The sequence below is a fragment of the Epinephelus moara genome, chromosome 7, assembly GCF_006386435.1.
Source record: "Epinephelus moara isolate mb chromosome 7, YSFRI_EMoa_1.0, whole genome shotgun sequence".
Classification (NCBI taxonomy): domain Eukaryota; kingdom Metazoa; phylum Chordata; class Actinopteri; order Perciformes; family Serranidae; genus Epinephelus; species Epinephelus moara.
In genome coordinates, this window is record NC_065512.1 from 2707317 (window position 1) to 2727891 (window position 20575).

The 20575-nt window shown below is 40.6% G+C and overlaps 2 protein-coding genes across 5 annotated transcripts in view; one reads left to right on the top strand and one right to left on the bottom strand.

Annotated features, from left to right (window-relative positions):
• Positions 1-27: 27 nt before the first annotated feature.
• On the top strand, positions 28-12868 carry LOC126392668 (MOB-like protein phocein). Of its 3 annotated transcripts, XM_050048211.1 has the most exons (9): positions 28-180; positions 3479-3634; positions 7249-7311; positions 9057-9157; positions 10242-10284; positions 10407-10493; positions 10609-10688; positions 11257-11368; positions 12254-12868. In XM_050048211.1, exons 1-9 carry the CDS (start codon positions 178-180, stop codon positions 12386-12388), a joined length of 780 nt encoding a protein of 259 aa, XP_049904168.1. In that variant the 5' UTR covers positions 28-177; the 3' UTR covers positions 12389-12868. The 3 variants fall into 3 exon arrangements, with proteins under 3 accessions (XP_049904168.1, XP_049904167.1, XP_049904166.1); XM_050048209.1 differs by lacking the exons at positions 28-180; positions 3479-3634 and adding an exon at positions 6467-6561; XM_050048210.1 differs by lacking the exons at positions 7249-7311; positions 9057-9157; positions 10242-10284; ... (2 more) ...; positions 11257-11368; positions 12254-12868 and adding exons at positions 3750-3839; positions 3925-4140.
• rftn2 (raftlin family member 2) overlaps positions 12863-20575 on the bottom strand; it is a 33322-nt gene continuing 25609 nt past the window's right edge. The window contains exons 7-9 of one of the 2 annotated variants that reach the window (XM_050048206.1): positions 19715-19818; positions 19434-19527; positions 12863-16904 (exon numbers count right to left, since the gene is read on the bottom strand). In XM_050048206.1, coding sequence (XP_049904163.1) covers positions 16701-16904; positions 19434-19527; positions 19715-19818 — 402 coding nt within the window. In that variant the 3' untranslated portion in view covers positions 12863-16700. The remainder of the gene's footprint in view (positions 16905-19433; positions 19528-19714; positions 19819-20575) is intronic. The other variant, XM_050048208.1, reaches the window with a different exon arrangement.

A 20575-nucleotide genomic window follows, 5' to 3' on the forward strand; every position in this document is an offset into this window, starting at 1 on the left:
CTCAGGTGTAGTGGAACTTTCTGTTTGTCCAAGAATCTTCAGGCAAGTTCTGAGCAGGTACTGCGCATGCGCGTTCTGGATATTTCCTCACGTGGAGAGCTTCCCCTTCAGTGTCAGTAGAAGAAACCGGGGTGCAGCAGCTTCACGTGGACTCTCACAGCTCTCACACGTCCTGAAATGGTAAGAGACTTTGTCCACAAAATGTCCGTGTTCATATTTAATACAGCAGATAGACAGATAAGTAAATACAGTGTGAAAGGGAGGCTGCTAAGTTAGCGTTAGCATCGAGCTAATGATGTGTTAGCTGCCTTTAATATCGACTCACAAGGTCAAGCTGTTGGAGAGCAGAGAGAGGAGAGGGACGCGTGTCACACACACACATGTTCATCTGTATTATTCACTGTTTAAAGTGTCACAAGAGAACACACAGGTTTAATATGTGCAGCTACACACTCACTGTTAGCTAACACATGTTTCTGCTGCCTCACATAGTGATTATCAGACAGGAGAGCTGCGATCATGTGCAGACACAGTAATAATCCTACAGCTAACTGATCCTGACATTCATTCATTCATTCATTCATTCATTCATTCATTCATGACTTCAGCAGCTGCACATGTGGATGAATTAAGTCTCAGTGATCACACACACACACACACACACCAGTGTTCACAATAATTTTGTGCCTTTCCTCTCTTACTGTTAATATTATTACCTGCTAGTAGGATAATTAATATATTTTGCAATGCATGCCCTTGGTCAGTGAATAATTTGGATTGCATGCCCGTTTAAACCAGTTCCGGCTTCCGTTACGTAGCTGTGACCTCACGACCTGTCCATGCTCACCATAGGTCAGATCAGTCTCATGTTTCATGTTTTTATAATTAATTTTGGTTTTAATGTAAAAACCTGGAATATATGTTTTAAAAGTCTTTAAAATAACTGCTAAATTAATGGAGATTTAATGTTCTGACTTTTAATTAAATTATTGTTATTATTATCACATTAAGCATTATATTTCATTATTTGCAATTTATATTCTTTTTTCCATATTTTATTATTTTATTTTTATTTTATGTTAGACATTTTATTCTAACTTTTGATTAAATATTATCATTATTATATATTATTTGTATGTATTAAATATTACATTTAATTATTTACAATTTCTATACTTTATTTTCTCATTTAGACATTTTTGTACTACTAAAGATGCACTCGGACTTAAATACTAGTTCAACTTTGCATGGTTTTAAATTTGTCGTGTGTTGTGATATATTTTATCAGCACTATAGGCTGACATATAAAAGCCCGACTAGGGAAACAGATGAAATTGGCATTAGTTATAAACTCTCAGTGTCATACTTGGTCATGTTAAACTGCATCGTCCCTATCAAATAAAATTAGTTGGACTCTTACAACACTAAGCAGAATACCAGTGTATTATGAAAAAAAAAAAACAGCCCCAAAAAAGTTACTGGTTTATTAGTTGTATTTAACTGAGCTGCCCTGCAGTAAGGTTCACTCTTTATGAACATTTTAAAAAACTGATTTCATTCCGTCATTTTTGAGCCTGTAGTTTGAGATGCTGTTGAAATAAAAGGTTTTAATCTCCATGTTATATAAATGGTGTAAAACACTTGAGTATGAAAACAGTTTATGGAGCCAGCAGTTAGGAAATGTGAAGTTAATCATAACCACCTTATGCAACGTCCCCCACCACCATCTCATAACAGAGAACCTTCTGGAAGAACCGTCCTTGAGCGTTATCTTGTTTAAAAACCTGGAGGACGTTTCATCACAAATCAAAGCTGTTATCATCGTTCAGTGTTTGTTTGTTTCTGATTGGATTTTGTAACCGAGTCCCCAAAACTTAAAGATGCATCTACGTTATAATCAAAGTATTTTATCAGCAGTCGTCTGCGGCCTCGGGTTAAACTGTCACCATGAATAAGTAACTCCACCTCCTTTGGTCGTTTACTGAATCTGATATGTCAACAAACTGGGACGTGTCCTTACCCCACCCCCCAACTCCCCTCCACCAGCACCACCACCTCTTTCCCAAACAACCTTCACCCAAGGTCACCGGAACATCTGCTGTTATCAGACATGTTGGCAGCTGCTGTTTTAAATCTGGTCCTCCCTCATTCCTCTGCTGCTCCTAACCTGAACTGACATTATTAAGAAACGCTGACTTGAGTTTTGTAATAATTGACTTGACAAAGGCTGTGTCTGTGAGGAGCTGCTCATTTATTGGTTAGATTCTGTCTTTAATTAAGCTCTCTGTAACCTCCCCCTTCCTCCTCCCTCCTCTTTACCTTCCTTCCTCCTTCAAAGCAGCCACAGATGAATCATTCCTGTATTTTAACCAGATTTTTTTTCTGCGTTGAAAACACATTTCAACTGACTCCTGAGCTGAGTTTTTTTGTATTGTCGTTTCATAAGAGTTACCCTTGTTCTTATATCACTTCACTTTGATTCTGTTTTATCAGTTTGTGCTTGTAGATGTCGCAAAACCCACCAGGGCTGCAGCTAACAATACGTGTCATTACTCATTAATCTGCCCATTATTTTCTTGATTTATTGATTAACCACTTTGTCAATAAAATGTCAGAAAATGGTGACAATAGAGCTCAAGGGAAAGTCTTAAAATGGCATGTTTTTCATCCTAAAATTCAGTTTGTGATCCTGTATGACAAAGAAAAGCATCAAATTCTCACATGAAACATGAAATCAGCAAATAATTATTGCCTAAAAAATTACTTCATTTCTTAAACACCAACCACAACTGCTGATTAATCATTCCTGTATTTTAATCCAAATATATTTCTGTTTAAAACATTTAATCCTGAGTTTGTTCATTTTGTCATCATCACTTTTATGCCACTTAAAGTCATTTAGAGATTATGTTTTATCAGTTGGTGCTTGCAGATGAAACTCACCAAGGCTGCAACTAATGAGTCATTTCGTCGTCATTTAATCTGCCCATTATTTTCTTGATTTATTGATCCTTGGTTTTGTGAATAAAATGTCAGAAAAAGGTGAAACACACCGTGCAGAATTTCCCAGAGCCCAAGGAGACATATTCAAATGGCACGTTTTATCTGACCCACAGTCCAAAAATACAAAGCTGTTCAGTTTAATATCATGTTGTGACAAAGAAAAGCATCAAATTTTCACATTTAAGAAACAAGCAAATGATGTTTGGCTTTTTTGCTGAATAAATTAAATGATAATTAGATTTTCATTAAAGTCACCAATTAATTTTCTGTCGATCGACTCATAGTTACAGTTCTAAAACTCTCTGACTCTGAAGTCGGTGCAGTCTGAAGTCTACTGACTTTGGGTCTCAGTAACAGAAGCACTGACTCAACACGGCCCCCTTGTGGTATTTTGGGGTTCTTACAGCACATATCAGGGCTTCACTCAGTGGTGTAACAGAGGTAAAGTGTTATAATGTTTGTGGTCACTTCACAGGCCTTCAGAAAATTCCTCCCCCTGTTCGACCGGGTGCTGGTGGAGCGCTTCACCGCAGAGACGGTAACAAAGGGGGGCATCATGCTGCCAGAGAAGTCTCAAGGCAAAGTGCTGCAGGCCACAGTGGTGGCGGTCGGACCCGGCTCTGTCAACCAGGTGAGATAATTATCTCAGCCCGGTGCTGGAGCTTGTTCTCTGGGTGGAGATATACAGGTGTATCTGCTGTGAGGAATGACTGGTGTTATGGTTGGTATCTTCTGTTTCTTTCTAGAAAGGGAACGTGCTGCCGGTCAGTGTGAAGGTTGGAGAGAAAGTTCTTCTACCAGAGTACGGAGGAACTAAAGTCACCCTAGAAGACAAGGTATGGTACAGTCGTCACAGGAAGCAGTTCAGATTTGTTTCCTCTTCTGCCCTCCTGTTTACATTTTATTTATTTAATCCTCCAGGACTATTTCCTGTTCCGTGACGGAGACATCCTCGGTAAATACGTCGAATGAGTCTTCATCGTGTTGTTGCTGTAGATCATGTCGGTCCCTGTCATCATCCCCGGAGAGAAGACATTAAGTTTCCTCTGTCATGTCTGTTCTTCTTTTCTTTTTCTATGTTATACAATTGTAAATAATTCTAACCACATTTTGTTACAATAATAAAGGTGAACTGTTGATCGTTGTCTTTTTGTCTCATCGTTTCAAACAGTTGCTGAACATATTAAGCAGTTTATGTCCAGTGTTTCCATGATTAAATATTCTGAAGTCAACGTCCACTTAATAAATTTTTCTGTAGCTTTTGACTGCGTCTTGCGGCCGCCCTCAGTACTCGTGTATACTTGTATAACTACTGTTTACTCCCTCAAACAGAAATGAACATAACTTGTGCAAGAACAAATGAAACCTTGGGACGTAGTGCTCGATAAACCCCCCTGATTTCACTCCATGTTGATTTTTAAAAAGGCAAATCTTACTCTGAAGGGCGACATACTGTAAGTCCAAACTAAACTTGTACTGTAAGATAACGTGCAAGTCTGATGACAGTCTGATTTTGTGAAGAATTTTAATTAAATTCAATATAACTTTATTTATCTCGAAGGAAATTCTTGTGCCAGAGAGTGCTTTGAATTACACAAACAACATCCAACGTTCACAAACCAGTAACTACCAGAACAACCAGTGGGTCACACAGCATACAGTCTCATATGGCTAAGTAATGGTATTTAGTGTAACATGACAGATTATATAGTATAATGTAGCGATATAGAACAGAATATCAAATATAAAACCTGTCTGGGTGTAATATTATATCATTGGGTATAGTGTATACACAAAATATATTAACACAGTCAAAAGTGAGGTATGTTATTTAACAGTTAAAGTACCTGTTGTGTAAAATAGATTATATACTGTAATTTGTATTAGTATTATTAGTGATGCATTCTTGTCTTCAGCAGTATTTAAAGCTGCAGCTGGTGAACGTGGAGCTAATTTAACTATTTACTGAGCGACTGTCAGGGCCGGATCGACCTGTTGGAGTCCCCCAGGGCCTTCTGTTAGGCCCCTGTTGATTTTACTGGTGGGCCTCTGGGTTGTGTCGTTATGTAAGAAGGATTTATGACAAATCTGTGTTTATTCTGACAACAGTTAATACAGCAGAAGCTCCGTGTACATACAGGGTAGAATTTGTTGTCTGTCCAAATACAATACAAAAAATGTTTTGAAGTGTGGTGTAGATATGTGCTTCCGTCTGACAATGAGGCAGGTTCTTTCTGTGTGTGCCGCCCTCTGATAGGCTGTGAAGATACCATTATGATGATATGATACCATATCATAGCCTCTGTCCAGATGTCCATCCTTTGTCAACTGCTTATCCAAAGCTGGGTTGTGAGGACAGCAGGCTGAGCAAAGTATTCCAGATGTCCCTCTCCTCAGCAATGCTTTCCAGCTCCTCCTGGAGGACCCTGAGGAGTTCCCAGACCAGATGAGATATATAATCCCTCTAGTGTGTTCTGGGTCAGATGAGATATATAATCCCTCTAGTGTGTTCTGGGTCTGCCCCGGGGCCTCCTACCAGTGGGACATGCCTGAAACACCTCTAACAGGAGGCGTCCAGGAGGATCCTGATCAGATGTTGAACCACCTCAACTGACCCCTTTTCAATGCGAAGGAGCAGCGGCTCTACTCCGAGCTCCCTTCGGATGTCTGACTCCTCCCCCTATCTCTAAGGCTGAGCCCAGACAGACACCCTACAGGGGAAACTCATTTCAGCCACTTGTATCTGTGACCTCATTCTTTCAGTCACTACCCAGAGCTCATGACCATAGGTGAGGGTTGAGACTTAGATGGACCAGTAAATCGAAAGCTTTGTCTTCTGGCTCAGCTCCCTCTTCACCACCAAAACGGTCCGGCGCAGGCCACACGAAACCCCCGATCCGTCTCACGCTCCATTTTACCCTCACTGTGAACAAGACCCTGAGATACTTAAACTCCTTCCAGATATCCAAATGAGCTTTGTTCTGTTGAAACAGCAAATATACCCATATACTCAGAACATTCCTCTCAGTGTCATCTTTCACATCTTCCACCAGGCATTGTGTTAAGGAGCAGCTCCAGACTTTATACTCTGACATCACAAATTTGAGTTTTAGCACTTGAGTTTTTAGATTTGGTTCATTTTTACTAATAATTTTGGACTGTCTCAGACCTTAGAGATTACATGTATGAACTCTGGAAATGGGTGAAGTTTCCCTTTAAGTAAAGTATTTGAATACTGACATAAACTCCTCTACTGAGGAGCCTACAGCTACCTCGTGTTTTTTTTTTTTTTTTAATAAAGCACAGTACTCGAGTAAATGTAATTATTTACTTTCCAGTGTCGGTTATAAATGTGTAATTAATTAAAATAAACCTATAATAACCTAAAATAAATTAAATATGAGCCCGTCGCGTCGTGCTCGTTGCACCGTCTGTGATTCATATCCGAGTCCGCTGCTACAACACAGCTGCTGACGAACATCCGGGTATTCTGTCGAGATGGTCATGGCGGAGGGTACTGCAGTTCTCAGGAGGAATCGGCCTGGAACCAAGGCAAAGGTGCGTTTCCACCCCGCGGGAACACCCCAACAACACCGCGAACAGCCTCCCACGACTCTGCGATAAAGTCTCGCTCGAGTCCTGGTGTTTTACTTCACTTTTGTCGATAACTCAGGTCGCAGACTACACATAAGAAGGGGCCTGACCTGGAAATAGCCAGTTAGCTATCGTTAGCTGCTGCTCCCGTCTAGTTCCTGGATGAACGTTAAATTAAATAGGGTTTGCTCTACATTTATCAGCTCCGTTGCGTATCAATAAATGTTGCTTATATAGCCACTCAGCCAGTTTGGTTCACAAACGAGTCTATATCGCCACTGTGGCTAACTTATCTACTGCTCTTTAGTTGTTTTCTTTGCAGGAAGCAGTCGCACCCCGGCTGACGTTATCAAGCTAACTAGCTAGCGTCAGGTTAGCTTCGTAGCTGTGTGATAATGTAGAAAAATAAACGGCTGCTAGCTTTAACAGTAAGGTGTTCTCTCAGCAGAGAGCTTGTCACCAAACTTCAGTTAGCGTAGCATGGCTAACGTTAGCTTCCTTTCGTCATGTCATTGGTCATATATGTGTAATGACGGTAGGGTCGTTAGTTCACGTCAGATGATAGTTATGTGGTTAGCATTGTTTATGCTACAATAGCAGCTCTGTCCACTCTGAGTGTGTAGACTAAAATTATCCTCCCTCCATGTGTAGGATTTCTACAACTGGCCGGATGAATCATTTGAGGAGATGGACAGCACCCTGGCTGTCCAACAGGTGTGTTGACATGTTGTGTGTGTGTGTGTGTGTGTGTGTGTGTGTGTGTTCCCCACCCATCTGTCAGTGGTTGAAGAAGTATTCAGAGCTCAGTAAAAGTAGCAGTGTCACACTGTAATACTACCATGTTTCAAGTTAAACTCCTACATTTTAAAATGTATTAAAAGTAAAAGTACTCATTACGCAAAAAGGCCCATTTCAGAATAACGCAAGTCATATTATTTTATTATAATTATTGATTAATGTTGCTATATTTACTGCAGGGTAGCTTGTGAATTCCTCCAAGAGATCAGTAGATTCTTATCGTACCCATGATAATACTACGTGATTAATTTGTCCATTATATGTAGTATTATTATCGTAAAACTTGAATTAATAGCCCGGGCTATTATTTGCTTAAATCACTGAAATCAACAGGCCTGTATTTGAGACAGGCATTTAATTCCTTTTACACAAAACTGTTGCTCAGCAAAGATCAGGACATACATTCAAATTGTGTATTTAAACCAGTATGAATATAACTTGTTTAAAAATTAGGCTTCAGACAATATATCACCTATGAATCATTCATTTGATTTAGCTTTGACAGAGTGTCAGAGACAGAGTGAGTTACAGCACCCTGCACACTGACACAACACCATTTTATCCTGTTAAAACAATCCTCACAGCTTGGATTATTTTTATGAAAAAGCCCTCTGATTAATAAGAATAACTTACAGGGTTATCATGGAATGGACACATAATTTGAGGTAGCCAAAAGCCCACTTTTATACCTCAGAAGATCTTCTATAAAAAACTGCTTGGGAATCAAACCAGGCCTCTAATTGAGACAGGCGTTTGTTTCTTAAAACATGTTACTACACCAGGCAAGTAAAAGGGCCTAGGTGATTAATTGGGGTTTGGCTTAAAATTGAAGTTTTACAGTAATCTGAATCTGTAAATAAACCAATAAATAAAGGTATCAAAGGTCCAGTCAAAAGTCCACTTTGTAGGATTTAGGGGGATATGTTGGCATAAATGGTATATAGTATTCATAACTATGTTTTAGGGATGCACGGTAATATCAGCATGTTATCAGTATCAGCCAATAATGGCTTTAAAATTAATGATCGGGTAACATGCTTTTTCTGAGTGGTTGACTTTATGTAAGTATAAACAATCATTAATAGTGTATGTTTTTCAAGGCATTTATTGCTTATTTCAGTCAGCAGCTACAATAAATATGTTCAGAAAATTGAACAATCGCAGTCTAAGGACATTATTCCATGTGTGTCCTGACACAATATTCATGTGCCCATATGGTCGCTGAGTGAACAGGAGGAATGTTTGCTGTAATCTTTCATCCTGTCCCTACTTGCCATGAACAGATCCCCTTCTAATGCTGTTCCAATGTAAGCGATGAAAGACAAAATGCATTCCTAATATCAGAGGAGGTTTGTATCAGGCTTCAGCAGGTTGAGTTAACCCAACAAGTGACTCTCCTCCAAAGTTTTAGTACAATGGAGACACTGTTCAGGGTAACGCAAAGAGAAAATGTCACACAGTCACTTGGTAAGATGAACACTGATATGAAAAATATCCAGCTGTGGACCTCATGTTTGGGGACCTCAGGTGTGTGAGCTTACAGGAAGAGAGTAGTGTTACCAGTGTATTGTTGCCATATAAAGGTGAGGGAGATCTTGTATGTTGCTGTGGCTCCGTGAGGGTCTCTAATAACAATGTGTTGTGTGATGGTTCTGTTTCAGTACATTCAGCAGAATATTAGATCAGATTGCTCCAATATCGACAAAATCCTGGAGCCTCCAGAGGGTCAGGATGAAGGAGTGTGGAAGTATGAGCATCTCAGGTATGTTGAAGAAGTCTGAATACTTTTGACACATTATTTTATATGTTTTTGGAAGGTTCAGGGGTTGTGGATTTCTTTCTGTTTCTTTTTTGATCTCTTTATTCATTCACTTAACCCAGTTCAGCAGAACCGTGCTAGGGCTCATACACATGTTGCGTCTTTAAACTTCTAAACTTGAGATCGAGTGCTGGGTGCTACTCTTGTGCCTTTTCTGTGCCAGCTTTCAAGGGCATGGCAGCAGGTTGCGGCGTTCCAGAAGTTGAGCTCAGTTTATCTCAAGGCGCAGTCTTTGCGTCCTGAAAAATAGGTGCTCGCAGGGCACTCATTAGTTTACCTGGTAAAGCAGGCGCCCCATGTACATAGGCTCTGTCCTTTCCGCAGTGGCCGCGCGTTCGGCCTTTTGCTACATGTCATCCCCTCTCTCTCCCCCTTTCACGCTAAAACATCTGTCCTATCAATTAAAGGCAAAAAAGCCCTAAAAAAATATCCATATAAAAATAGGTCCTCTGGAACGTTTGTGTGCCACAACAGCGTCGCTCTGGCGTTTGAGTGTGCGCACGTGTGCTGCATGTCTACATGGAAAACAATGAAAAAAAACGCTGCTTGCTTCATTCATGCCGCTTAATTCGCGTCACTCTCGTTGCTTCACTCCATCCATCATGCTGCATCCATGTCGCGTCTGACCACATCACATTGACTTTACATGTAATTCACTTGCATGAATTGTTTTATTTTCGTGCCCGGTATGAACACAACATAGGACGTCTTGACCTCCTTGATGCATTGTATTTAACTAATATGAAATAATGTCATGCTATTTTGAAGGTACCCCAAACATACCATAAATGGTTCTGGATTTCTTGTTTAGTTTACAGTGTCAAAAATGTGAGGACATAGGATTTATACAAAAGATGAATAGATGATAATGAACAGGAGAGCAGGGTGCAGTATAGATGTACTTAGCCCCTCAAGTAACTTTTAACCCCTGCCCATAAATTGTGTTTAAATTGTCATTAGATACAGCAGGATGACTCGTTCATGTTATTTTCTCCTAATGTTGCTCTTGTTGTGTGTGTGTCTGTAGGCAGTTCTGCCTGGAGCTCAATGGACTAGCTGTAAAACTGCAGGTAAGTCATCGAACTCACCAGATAGACAGACTTTTTCTAATTTTCGTATTTTGAGGATGCTTAGATTGAAGGAAGTTTTGTCAATCTTGTCAATCTAGTGACACTTGTCTCTCCTCCTTCAGAGTGAATGCCATCCAGACACCTGCACTCAGATGACAGCCACAGAGCAGTGGATCTTTTTATGTGCTGCCCACAAGACACCCAAAGAGGTGAGTTAGGAAGATCGTTTTTGTCACGGTTATAAGTAGAATTATCTCCATGTATGTATGTATCCCAAAGTATGATTTATGTCTGTTAATGACGGTCATATTTACATGTCCACAGTGCCCTGCCATTGATTACACCAGGCACACGCTGGACGGAGCTGCCTGTCTTCTCAATAGCAACAAATACTTCCCCAGCAGGTCAGTGGTCCTCCCTAAACCTGATTTTTAGTTGGCCGCTTGGGGGCAGCAGAAACACAGTGTGAACACAATCTCCCAAGGGATATATCTGTCTCTTTAGCTGCTAAATGCTCCACTGTGTTTGTCTGCTGTTTCCTGCTGAGCAGCTGGTGCACTGTGGCGTTTTACAGATTTTTCTGAAAACAACACTATGAGAGCAGCGAGAGTGAACCAGAACTGTAGAGCTGTGAGCCAGAAAACAAAAACAATGAGCAGACACTCTAGTTACAAAAGTCAGCTGCAGATTGGTGTATTTTTACACACTTACAGACTCGGCACAGTGAAGATATATATTTTATTCTTAATGTCTTAGGTACTAGTGTTAGACATTGTAGTATAATGCACATTTTTATTTCTCATTGTTTTTTATTACTTCATATTTACACACTTCTATTTCATACGCCTAGTCTTACTTATAATATAAATCTCTATTCTTTACATCGGAGCAGCTGTAATGAATCACAATTTCCACTCAGGGATCAATAAAGTATTTCTGATTGTGATTGTGTGATTTGTCTTCTGTTTTTAGGGTGAGCATCAAGGAGTCATCAGTGGCCAAACTGGGCTCCGTCTGTCGTCGTATCTATAGGATATTCTCTCATGCCTACTTCCATCACCGCCAGATATTTGACAAGTATGAGGTAGGTTTCACTGGAAGTATCTCATGAAGCGAGTACACTTTAAAGATGCCCGTGTTTTGGAATTAATTCTGGGTTTTCTTCTTGTTGTTGTTTTTTGTTTAGGTACGATTAGTTTCTTAAATTTAAACTTGAGTCTCTAAACAGTAAGGCAGGGCATGGCCCGGTGGCTTAGTGGGTAGAGCGTGTGTCCCATGTATCAAAGGCAGTGTCCTTGCCACAGTGGCTACAGGCTCAGTTCTGGCCTGCGGGCTCCCACCACATGCTTATGTACATGACTACATGAACAGATGTTGAGTGACTACTAAACTTCACCATCAGTCACTCAACATGTAAACTATTAAAAGAATCAGAGAAGTAAAATCAAGCTCTCTCCCATTCAACAAAAATTAGTTTATATTAAACATCATCTCATTGAGTCAACATCTAAACCAGTCAGCTGTTTGATCAGGTGAGAGCTGGATGTTTCCCATCATGCTCGGGGTCTTGCAGTCCGTAAAGAGCAACTGCAGCACCTGGCTCTAAAAACTGCGGCCGCCTTGATCTCACAAGATTATCGCTGTCCACTTTCGTATGACGTCAGAGTCGGGATGAAGCCAGACATGAATCTAACTGGCAAACCGTGTGAAGCGATCGCCGGTGATCAGTTCTGCACAGGCCCTGCTCATCTCGAACGTTATTTTATGAACAATTTTCATGTTAAAAATGCAATTAGAATTTAATTACAAAAAAGACCATGCTCATAGATAATATTCCCAGGTGCAGTAAACAGTCGGTGTCAGGGAGGACTTCCTGAACCAGATCCTTGTGTAACTTTTCTGTCTTTAACCTTTTCTTAAAAGCAGTTCGCAGGACTTCATTTGTTGTGGCGTGTGTGTCTGTGTACAGAATGAAACGTTCCTGTGTCACCGGTTCACGCGCTTCGTCATGAAGTACAACCTGATGTCCAAGGACAACCTGATCGTGCCCATTCTGGAGGAGGAAGTGCAGAACACCTCATCAGCCGGGGAGAGCGAGGCCTAAAGAAACAAGCTGCTGCCATAAAGGGAGACACATGTAAAACACACGACTTCACACACGACAGAGGAGACACACTCACACACACACCCTGCATACGCACACACACAACACACACATACAAATATATAAACACACTACAGTGTATTAAGGCTCCTGTCTAGTAACACTGTCCATGTCCCTCCACCCTCGTCACCTGTGTCTATCTCAAAGGAAGTAAGGGTTAAAGAATAGCGGGAGCAGAGTTCAGCCATGCCTGCAGGACAAGATGACGTTTTCTATCCTATGTACACTCTCTGTGTTTGTCCAGACTCACACTGTGTCTCTGGACGCAGCCCCTGCTCTCACACTACTCCTCTAGGGGAAACCCCTTTTTCCTTTAATCTTCTTTAAGCAGCTGGATTTGCAAAAAAAAATGTAATCATGGTGACCTGTATTGTTGACAAAGGCACACACTGACAGCCTCCCCTCCCTCTGTAGACAAAGGCACACACTGACAGCCTCCCCTCCCTCTGTATATAACCCCACTCCCCCCTCCTCCTCCTCCTCCTCCTCTCTTAATTCACTATCATGTTTTCTGATGGTGCTTCACTTTTTGTGTCTGCTTCTGTTTCTCTATCTGCTTGTGTTGCCTACCATTCTGTTTTTCGGGGGGTTGTCCCATGAAATGGATCACTAAATTAGCCTGCTGACTTAATAATGCTATTAAAACACAACTGTAGGTGTGTGGCTTGTGTGGTAGTGATCAAAGAAACTTAATCTCTAGCTTTGTTAGTGTACTAGCAGTCAGATATTCTTTCTCTTTGGCCTCTGAACAGTGTTTCAGAGTATTTAGGAAGGCTCGTTGGCTAACTCTGATCCTGCTTTGTGACATGCCCCCATTTTAATACTGTGTGAAATGTGCCTGATATTCCCCTCTCCTCGACTGAGACACATGTGACAGGACTGCGCTGCTGTAGGCCAGTTCTTTACTTGATATTTGATGAGTAAATACCTCGAGGAAAGGATGAAATATCGGCCACATTTACGTATCGGAGCACAACCTCCCTTCTTTTACCCTCCCCCTCATTAAGTTATTTTGTGGGAGGAGTCTTGTCAATCCAAACCCACTTTTTTTTTTTAAATGGACTAAAAAATTTTGTTACTGTCGACATTTTCATGATGTCTGTTAATAAAAAAGACCTATTATTCAGGTGGCTGTGTGGACATTTGAAAGTTATTCAGTGATTTCCTGCAGACGGGTGTGAAATCTGACACTTGTGTTGATTAATCATAACCAGAGTGAGTCATAACCAACACTGCAGAAGACGCTGTTAATCAGACATGACGCACAAACCATGGGAAATAGTGTTTAATGCAATAAAAAAGGAGGCAAAATGTACAACTCTCCAAAAAAAGGAAAGGCTGGAATATTAATACTGACATTTAGTAAACTCTGACGGGGAGTTTGTGGAGCGTAACACATTTAAAACATGGAGCAGTCAAGATGTGGGCGGCGTGTGTGTGTGTACATCACTGGAAACCTAAAACTATACTCTCAGTTCCTTTGATCTCATTACTTCCCCCCAAAGACGCAAAATAACATGCATCACAATAAGTCAGAATCTGCACAATGATTACTAACATCTAATATATTTATATACAGCAGCATCATATCTTCTTTAAAACAACATCCCTTTCATAGCGTTTAATAAAGACGACTCCACCGATTTTACACTTTCACTCCTGAAACATTCTCAGACTCAGAGTGGACACTTTTATAAAGGAGTCGTCTCTTAATTTCACAAATTATTCTTCCTGGTCTAAACCTGGTGCCTACATTACCCACAATGCAACCCAATCACCGACAGCTCAGAAGAGATTTGGGTGTGTTAAGCTAGTAGCTGCAAATTAAGCCTGCAGAGGTCTGGTAAACACTTCTTTCTAACAAATCCCCAGATTTCTTCACACTTTCAAACTTGTCTTACTGTGGAAACACATTTCTGCCAATGTGATGACAGAAAAGATCTTAGTCATGAGAAACCTTCTGGAAATAATGACAATATCTCAAAAAATAAAGACTTAGGATAAGTTTGGCATTTGTCAACAAGGACCATATGTCCTTGTGCAAATTGGTCAAAGAGACTGATGTGAACGACGATTTTATGTTCACTCAATTTTCCACTGCAACAAGTGACATCTCGTGATATTTCAAGGAGACTTTAGCTTAACAAAGCAACAACAGACCTGATCAAGCAAACGGTAAAGAGACGCTTCAGCCACTTAAAACAACAGTCTGTGTCGCTCTGGGGCAAAAATAACCACTTTTAATGGACATATAGTTAATTGCCCTGTGTGCCTCCATTACAGCCTGTTGCTCTGTTCACTTAATACTGGACCAGATTTAAAATTTGTCTAATTTACACAGGGGAATAGAGTCTAGGTTGAAAAATGCAGGTTATCCTTTAATTATCTTGAAATAATGACTCAGACTAAATGAAGTCATAGGATCTCAAAATGAGACTTAATAAGAAACTTTGAGTATCACAAAATGAGAAACTCTCAAAACAATGACTCAGTGTCATTAAATAAGTATGACTTGAGAATCTAAATAGAGAAACCTCAATGTAGTGAGTTAGCATCTCAAAATAATTGAGATACTTTCCCAAAATCACTTATTTTGAAACAGAGAAATGTTGGAAAACATGCTCGATTATAACTGATCTCAAAATAATGACTTATCTCAAATATAGATAAATATTCTAATTGTAATCAGTTTGTGTTCCAAAATAATTAAGCATCTTCTCAAAAATGACTGATCTCAAAATAATGACAAACGTTGTAAAACTAACGAGAAACTCCCCAAAAAATGAGAAACTCAAAATGACGTGGCATCTCAAAATAATGAGAAACTTTCTTAAAGTCACTTCTGAAATAGAGAAATGTTCTCAATGTAATGAGATATTCCAAATATAATAATTACTCAAAAATAATTACCCAGTATCACAAAATAATGAGAAACTCGCCCAAAATAATGACTTAATTACCTCAAAATAAAAAGGAACTCTCTCAATGTAGAGTTAGTATTTCAAAATATTAAAAAACTTTCTCAAAAGTGACTCTTAAATCTAATAATGAATTAGCATTGTTTCACATTATTTTAAGATACAAAGTCAGTCATGTTATCTTGAGATTCTAGTCAGTTTTTTTTTGTGACACTAAGTCTTTATTTGAGAAAGTCTCATAATATTGTCTGACAGGATCTTTTCCTATCACACCGGCAGAAATGAGCTTCCACAGATTCTCTTCAGTCCCAACCGTTCGTCAATACAACTTTTTTTCCCACATATGCACTCGTACTTCCCAAAAACCCGCACACAAACTTCAATGTGTAAAATCGGTGGAGTTCCCTTAAAATAAAACTAAAATATATCGTCTTCATCATGACTTCATCCTCACAGAGAAAGTATCAGGTGTGTGTCCAGTACCATGTCAGCTGTAAAGCAGCAGTCTGCAGTCTCGTCTGAGGAAAGTATCACAGAGGAAATATAAAATAACACTTAATAAATGAATGCATGATGAGACGTTTCCAGAGTTATTTTAAAATGGCACCAGTCAGATGAAACATGAGGACGGGGTCAACACTGATATATAAAATGTCTCCAGTTTACAACACTGAAAAGTTCCTGGTAGCACCTCGCTGGCTGTGATGTCACAGGAAAATACTGTTCTCTGTGTGAGTGTACGATGTCAGGCAGTACTATTTTCAGTACCGATGTGCACAGGAAAACTGTGACAGACTCCCTGATAAATATTCACATCCTGCCTCCGTCTACAAACGAGGAGAGGAGCTGTGAGTTTGAGGTGAGGGTGATGTGACACTAAAGAAAAAGGCTGAGGGGAAACAAAAATGTGTTAAACTGTGAGACGTGTGAGCTGCGTCAAAAGAAAGTAGAGCCCTCTGTTCCTCATCTCACCTCCTGTGTTGTTCCCAAACTGTGCAGAAGTCTGTGCTTTATAGTAACGGAGCAATTTCCCAAGAACACCTGAACTCATCAGAAAAACAGAAGCATTAAAGTGTAAAGTGTCTCCCATGGACGTGCCCGTGTCTCTCCCCCACAGATCTGAATATAAAAGTTTGGACGTAGATGTAAATAATACCTCATTATGGCTTCATTAAAAACGTTTTTTAAAAAGTGCGGCGCTCTTCTACATTAAAGTCTCTGTTAAAATGAACGTGATCAACAGTCTGTGGATTTCCCAGAGTTCAGGTCATTTTTCAACAACGTTTAAATCCTCAGCTTCAGTCCGCGTCCGTCCGTCCGTCCGTCTGTTCTGCTCACATACAGGTGACCTCAGCTTTCCCCTCCTCCTGCTCAAAGCCTCCTTCCTCCAGGTGAGACAGGGCGCTGGGATACCCTCCTCCGAACACCGGGAAGCCCCCGATGCCTCCGGCGGTCGGAGACAGCTCCTCTGGAGGGACGGGGCTGCTGACCGCTCGACTCACAGAGCGACTGGACACGTCGCTGTGCACAGATAAAGACTGGAGGACACACAGACAGGAGTTCAGCTCAGATCATCAACAACAGCACTGACTTTATAATAAAGAGACAAGAAATAAAGAGCAAGAGGTATTTTTTATGTCTCTGCACCAACGATAGCCATGACGCAGGTAGACAGTTGTCCATCCGTCCGATCCTTGAGAACACAATATGTCAAGAACGCCTAAAGGAAATTTCTTCAACTTTGGCACAAATGTCAACATGTAGTAAACGATACCTGATTAGTTTTTGGTGGTCAAAGCCAAGGACACTGTGACCTTGTCTGTCTTAATTCCATGACGCGATACCTCGAAAACGCCTTCAGGGAATTTCTTCATATTTGGCACAACTGTCCAATTGGAGGCGGCACGGTGGCGCAGTGGTAAATATTGTTGCCTCACAGCCAGAGGGTTTCTGGGTATTCAGGATGAACAATGTAAGACTCAGTGAAGCCAGGTGACCCAAAGAGTGCCGGGCGAAGTTGAGCTTCATCACCAAGTTTTTATTTTTTTGCATGGGTATGATTTCAAAACACATTTATTTGCAGATGACATATTATTTACCCAGCAAACTCAGTGCAACACTTATTTAATCTCATGAAGGAGTTTTGCAACTTTTCGGGGTATAAAGTAAACTGGAACAAGAGTGAAGCAACTGTCTGACTTTTCCAGCACATCCTGGTGCAACCGAGATAGTTTGGAAGAAGGAGGGACTAAAATATCTTGGTTTTAAAAATATTTTCAAGAGGGGAAATTATGTTAAGATACATTTCCCTGAGTTGATTAAAACTATTAGAGGAGATCTTACTAGATGGAGAACACTTACTCTGTGGAGCAGAGCGAAGAAAATTAAAATGAACGGTTTTCTTTGACTTTCTTTAACTATTTCTTCGATTCCATTGAAATTACCTGCATTTTGGTTTAAAGAAATGAAAAAGCTTTTTATAATGTTTCTCTGGGGGAATAAAAAAAACAAGAATTGCTCTCAATAAACTTCCAAAGCATAGAAACAAAAAGGAGTTAGGAATACCCAAAATAAATACATATTATTTGGCCTTTAATTGTTGCTTTGGGCCTATCATGAATATTAGAAGGATTCAGCTGGATATGGCTGGAAAAGAAAATTACTGATGAGAGTCAAAAGCAAATATCTCTCTCTTCTTTGTAGTATAGTAGAAAGAGTAGTACAGATATTAAGAATCTGTCCATTAAGTCTTTAACTTCTGAATAATGTCCCAGAACTTTTAATTTGTCTTTAAAACCCATCTTAAAGAGGACAATCTGAAGTAACAGGCTACAACTCTTATTTCTCTGTTAACCTTCACTGAGCCACATTTTGAATCACAGCAACACTGCTGAGGGTAAAGTGCAGCTCCCACTGTGTTCACCAGGGTGCAGTGTCGTCACATAAACAGCTTCTCCCTGCAGTTACAGCCTCACACAGTGATGGATCTCCACCAGTCAATCTTCCTCCGCATGGATGATACTGACTGAATAAATATTGGCCTTCTTTTTCCACTAAACTAATTATGTGTCTTTTTTAAAATGGCTGTTGTTTGCAGGAAAAGTCTAATCAATTTTTTTCATCAATAATTAGGAGTAAGGGCCAATATTGCTTATCACAGGTGGGTCGGTGAGTGGGGTTGTATACGTTGGCAGACAGAGGTTCAGAGGCAGAGCGGGTCGTCCACTGATTGGAGGATCAGCAGTTCGATCAACAGCTCCTCCAGTCTGTATGTCAAAGTGTCCTTGGGCAAGATCCTGAACCTCAACTTGCACCCGATGGCTGTTCCATCTGTGTGTGAGTGTGTGAATGGTTACTGAGTGGCAGGTGGCACCTTGTATGGTAGCCTCGACCACCAGTGTGTGAATGTGACATGTAGTGTAAAAGCACTTTGAATGATTGGAAGACTCGGAAGGCGCTACACATTTCATAACACATGCTTCATTTTAATGCATTTAAAACATTTTTTATTTTTATTTTTTTAATATATTTATATTAAATCTAAATAAAACAAACGAACATAAACAACCGCACTATATCCACCAGCTCGTCTCACTTTAATGGTAAAGTTTAATTTCTTACTGTATGTTATCCTGCCTCATCACACAGCGTTTTAATAACTACAGTTGTGGCACAAATGGTGTAAAACAAAGCATAAGCATCCCCTTCTGTTCCTGAGATATGACGTTAAAACATGATGATGTCACAGTCAAGCTGACCTTTGAACTTTTGACCTTCATTATTTTATCCTGTTAGACATTTGTGCCAAGTCTGGTCAGAATCAAGATGTGAATTCTTGAGTTATGGGCATAAACATATTTTGTGAGGTCACAGTGACCTTTGACTACCGAAATCCAATCAGTTAATCATCGAGTCTAAGTGGACGTTTGTGCCTAATTTGAAAAAATTCCCTTAAAAGTGTTCTTAAGATATTGTGTTCACCAGGATGGGACGGACATGTGTGTACACATGGACAACCCGAAAACTCCCATAATGCCTCAGGCTCTACTCTGCATCACATCAGTCACCTGTTCTCTCACCTGGTTCCTGGGTTGAGCTGCTGCCTGACTTCTGACCGGCCGCTGGAGAAACACAACCTGCTTTGTGGCCAAGTTCCCGTCACTGCACACACACACACACACACACACACACACACACACACACAGAGCGATGGTTAGCTCATAGANCACACACACACACACACACACACACACACACACACACACACACACACACACACAGAGCGATGGTTAGCTCATAGAGGCTTTAACATGACACAGAGCAGTGTTACAGTGTGTGTTAGATCTACCTGTCGTGTCGGATGATGGGAGTGGGCAGCACACACGTGAGCAGCCAACCAAACTCTGCCAGAGTGTGAAGGAGGGGCCCGTAGTCTGTTTTCACGTTGGAGCCCTGAGTGGCAACACAATACATATAGATATGTAAGAGCCACTTAGAGATAAGTCAGCTGTTAAAGAGGGAGAAGACACCAGTAGGTCCGGCTTACAACCAGATCCAACTGTTCCTGCAAGCTGTCATGTTTTCTTTTAGGGAGCTCGTATTTCCGCATTGGTTCCCAACTAGTGGGGTGCAGTCTAAAAGTGGGTCACGGGTCGACTCTGAATGGACCGCAAGTGACTCACAAACATGTTAAGTCTGTAAAAAACACTTCATTTGGAAGGACAGTGAATATCCAGCACAGAGCTTTTATTTTGAAGTGCTGTTTCCTGCTGTAGAGTGAGTGACTAACTGACAGCTACTTGACAGAGAAGCAAACTAACTTGACACAAGTATGACACTGAATATATCAAGCTGTGTGGACCTTGAACCTTGATTAAGAAGAAGTTTGGACCCTGGGGCTGGACCAGTTGGGAACCACTGCTTTAAACAGTAACAACACACACACACACACACACACACACACACACACACACACAGACAAGGTATTTCACAAGTTGCGTAAAATAAAGCATCTCTCTCATTTATCTGTATGGAGCCGGCCCGCAGAGGCAGCAGGGGGCTCAGACAAAACAACACAAGGTCGTCCAAAAAGAAACTGAACCTGGCTCAACTTCTGCTGCAACACAATATGGTGTGATCTGGCAGGGTGCTGCGTTGGCCAATCAAATACATGCAGGCACATGTTCCTGCTGGACTAACTGTATTATGA

What these genes read in the sequence shown, in the direction of transcription:
- LOC126392668 (XM_050048211.1), top strand. An exon ending in GACCCGGCTCTGTCAACCAG is followed by an intron (nt 3,635 to 7,248) that starts GTGAGATAATTA and finishes CTCCATGTGTAG; the next exon opens with GATTTCTACAACTGGCCGGA. An exon ending in TGGAAGTATGAGCATCTCAG is followed by an intron (nt 9,158 to 10,241) that starts GTATGTTGAAGA and finishes GTGTGTCTGTAG; the next exon opens with GCAGTTCTGCCTGGAGCTCA.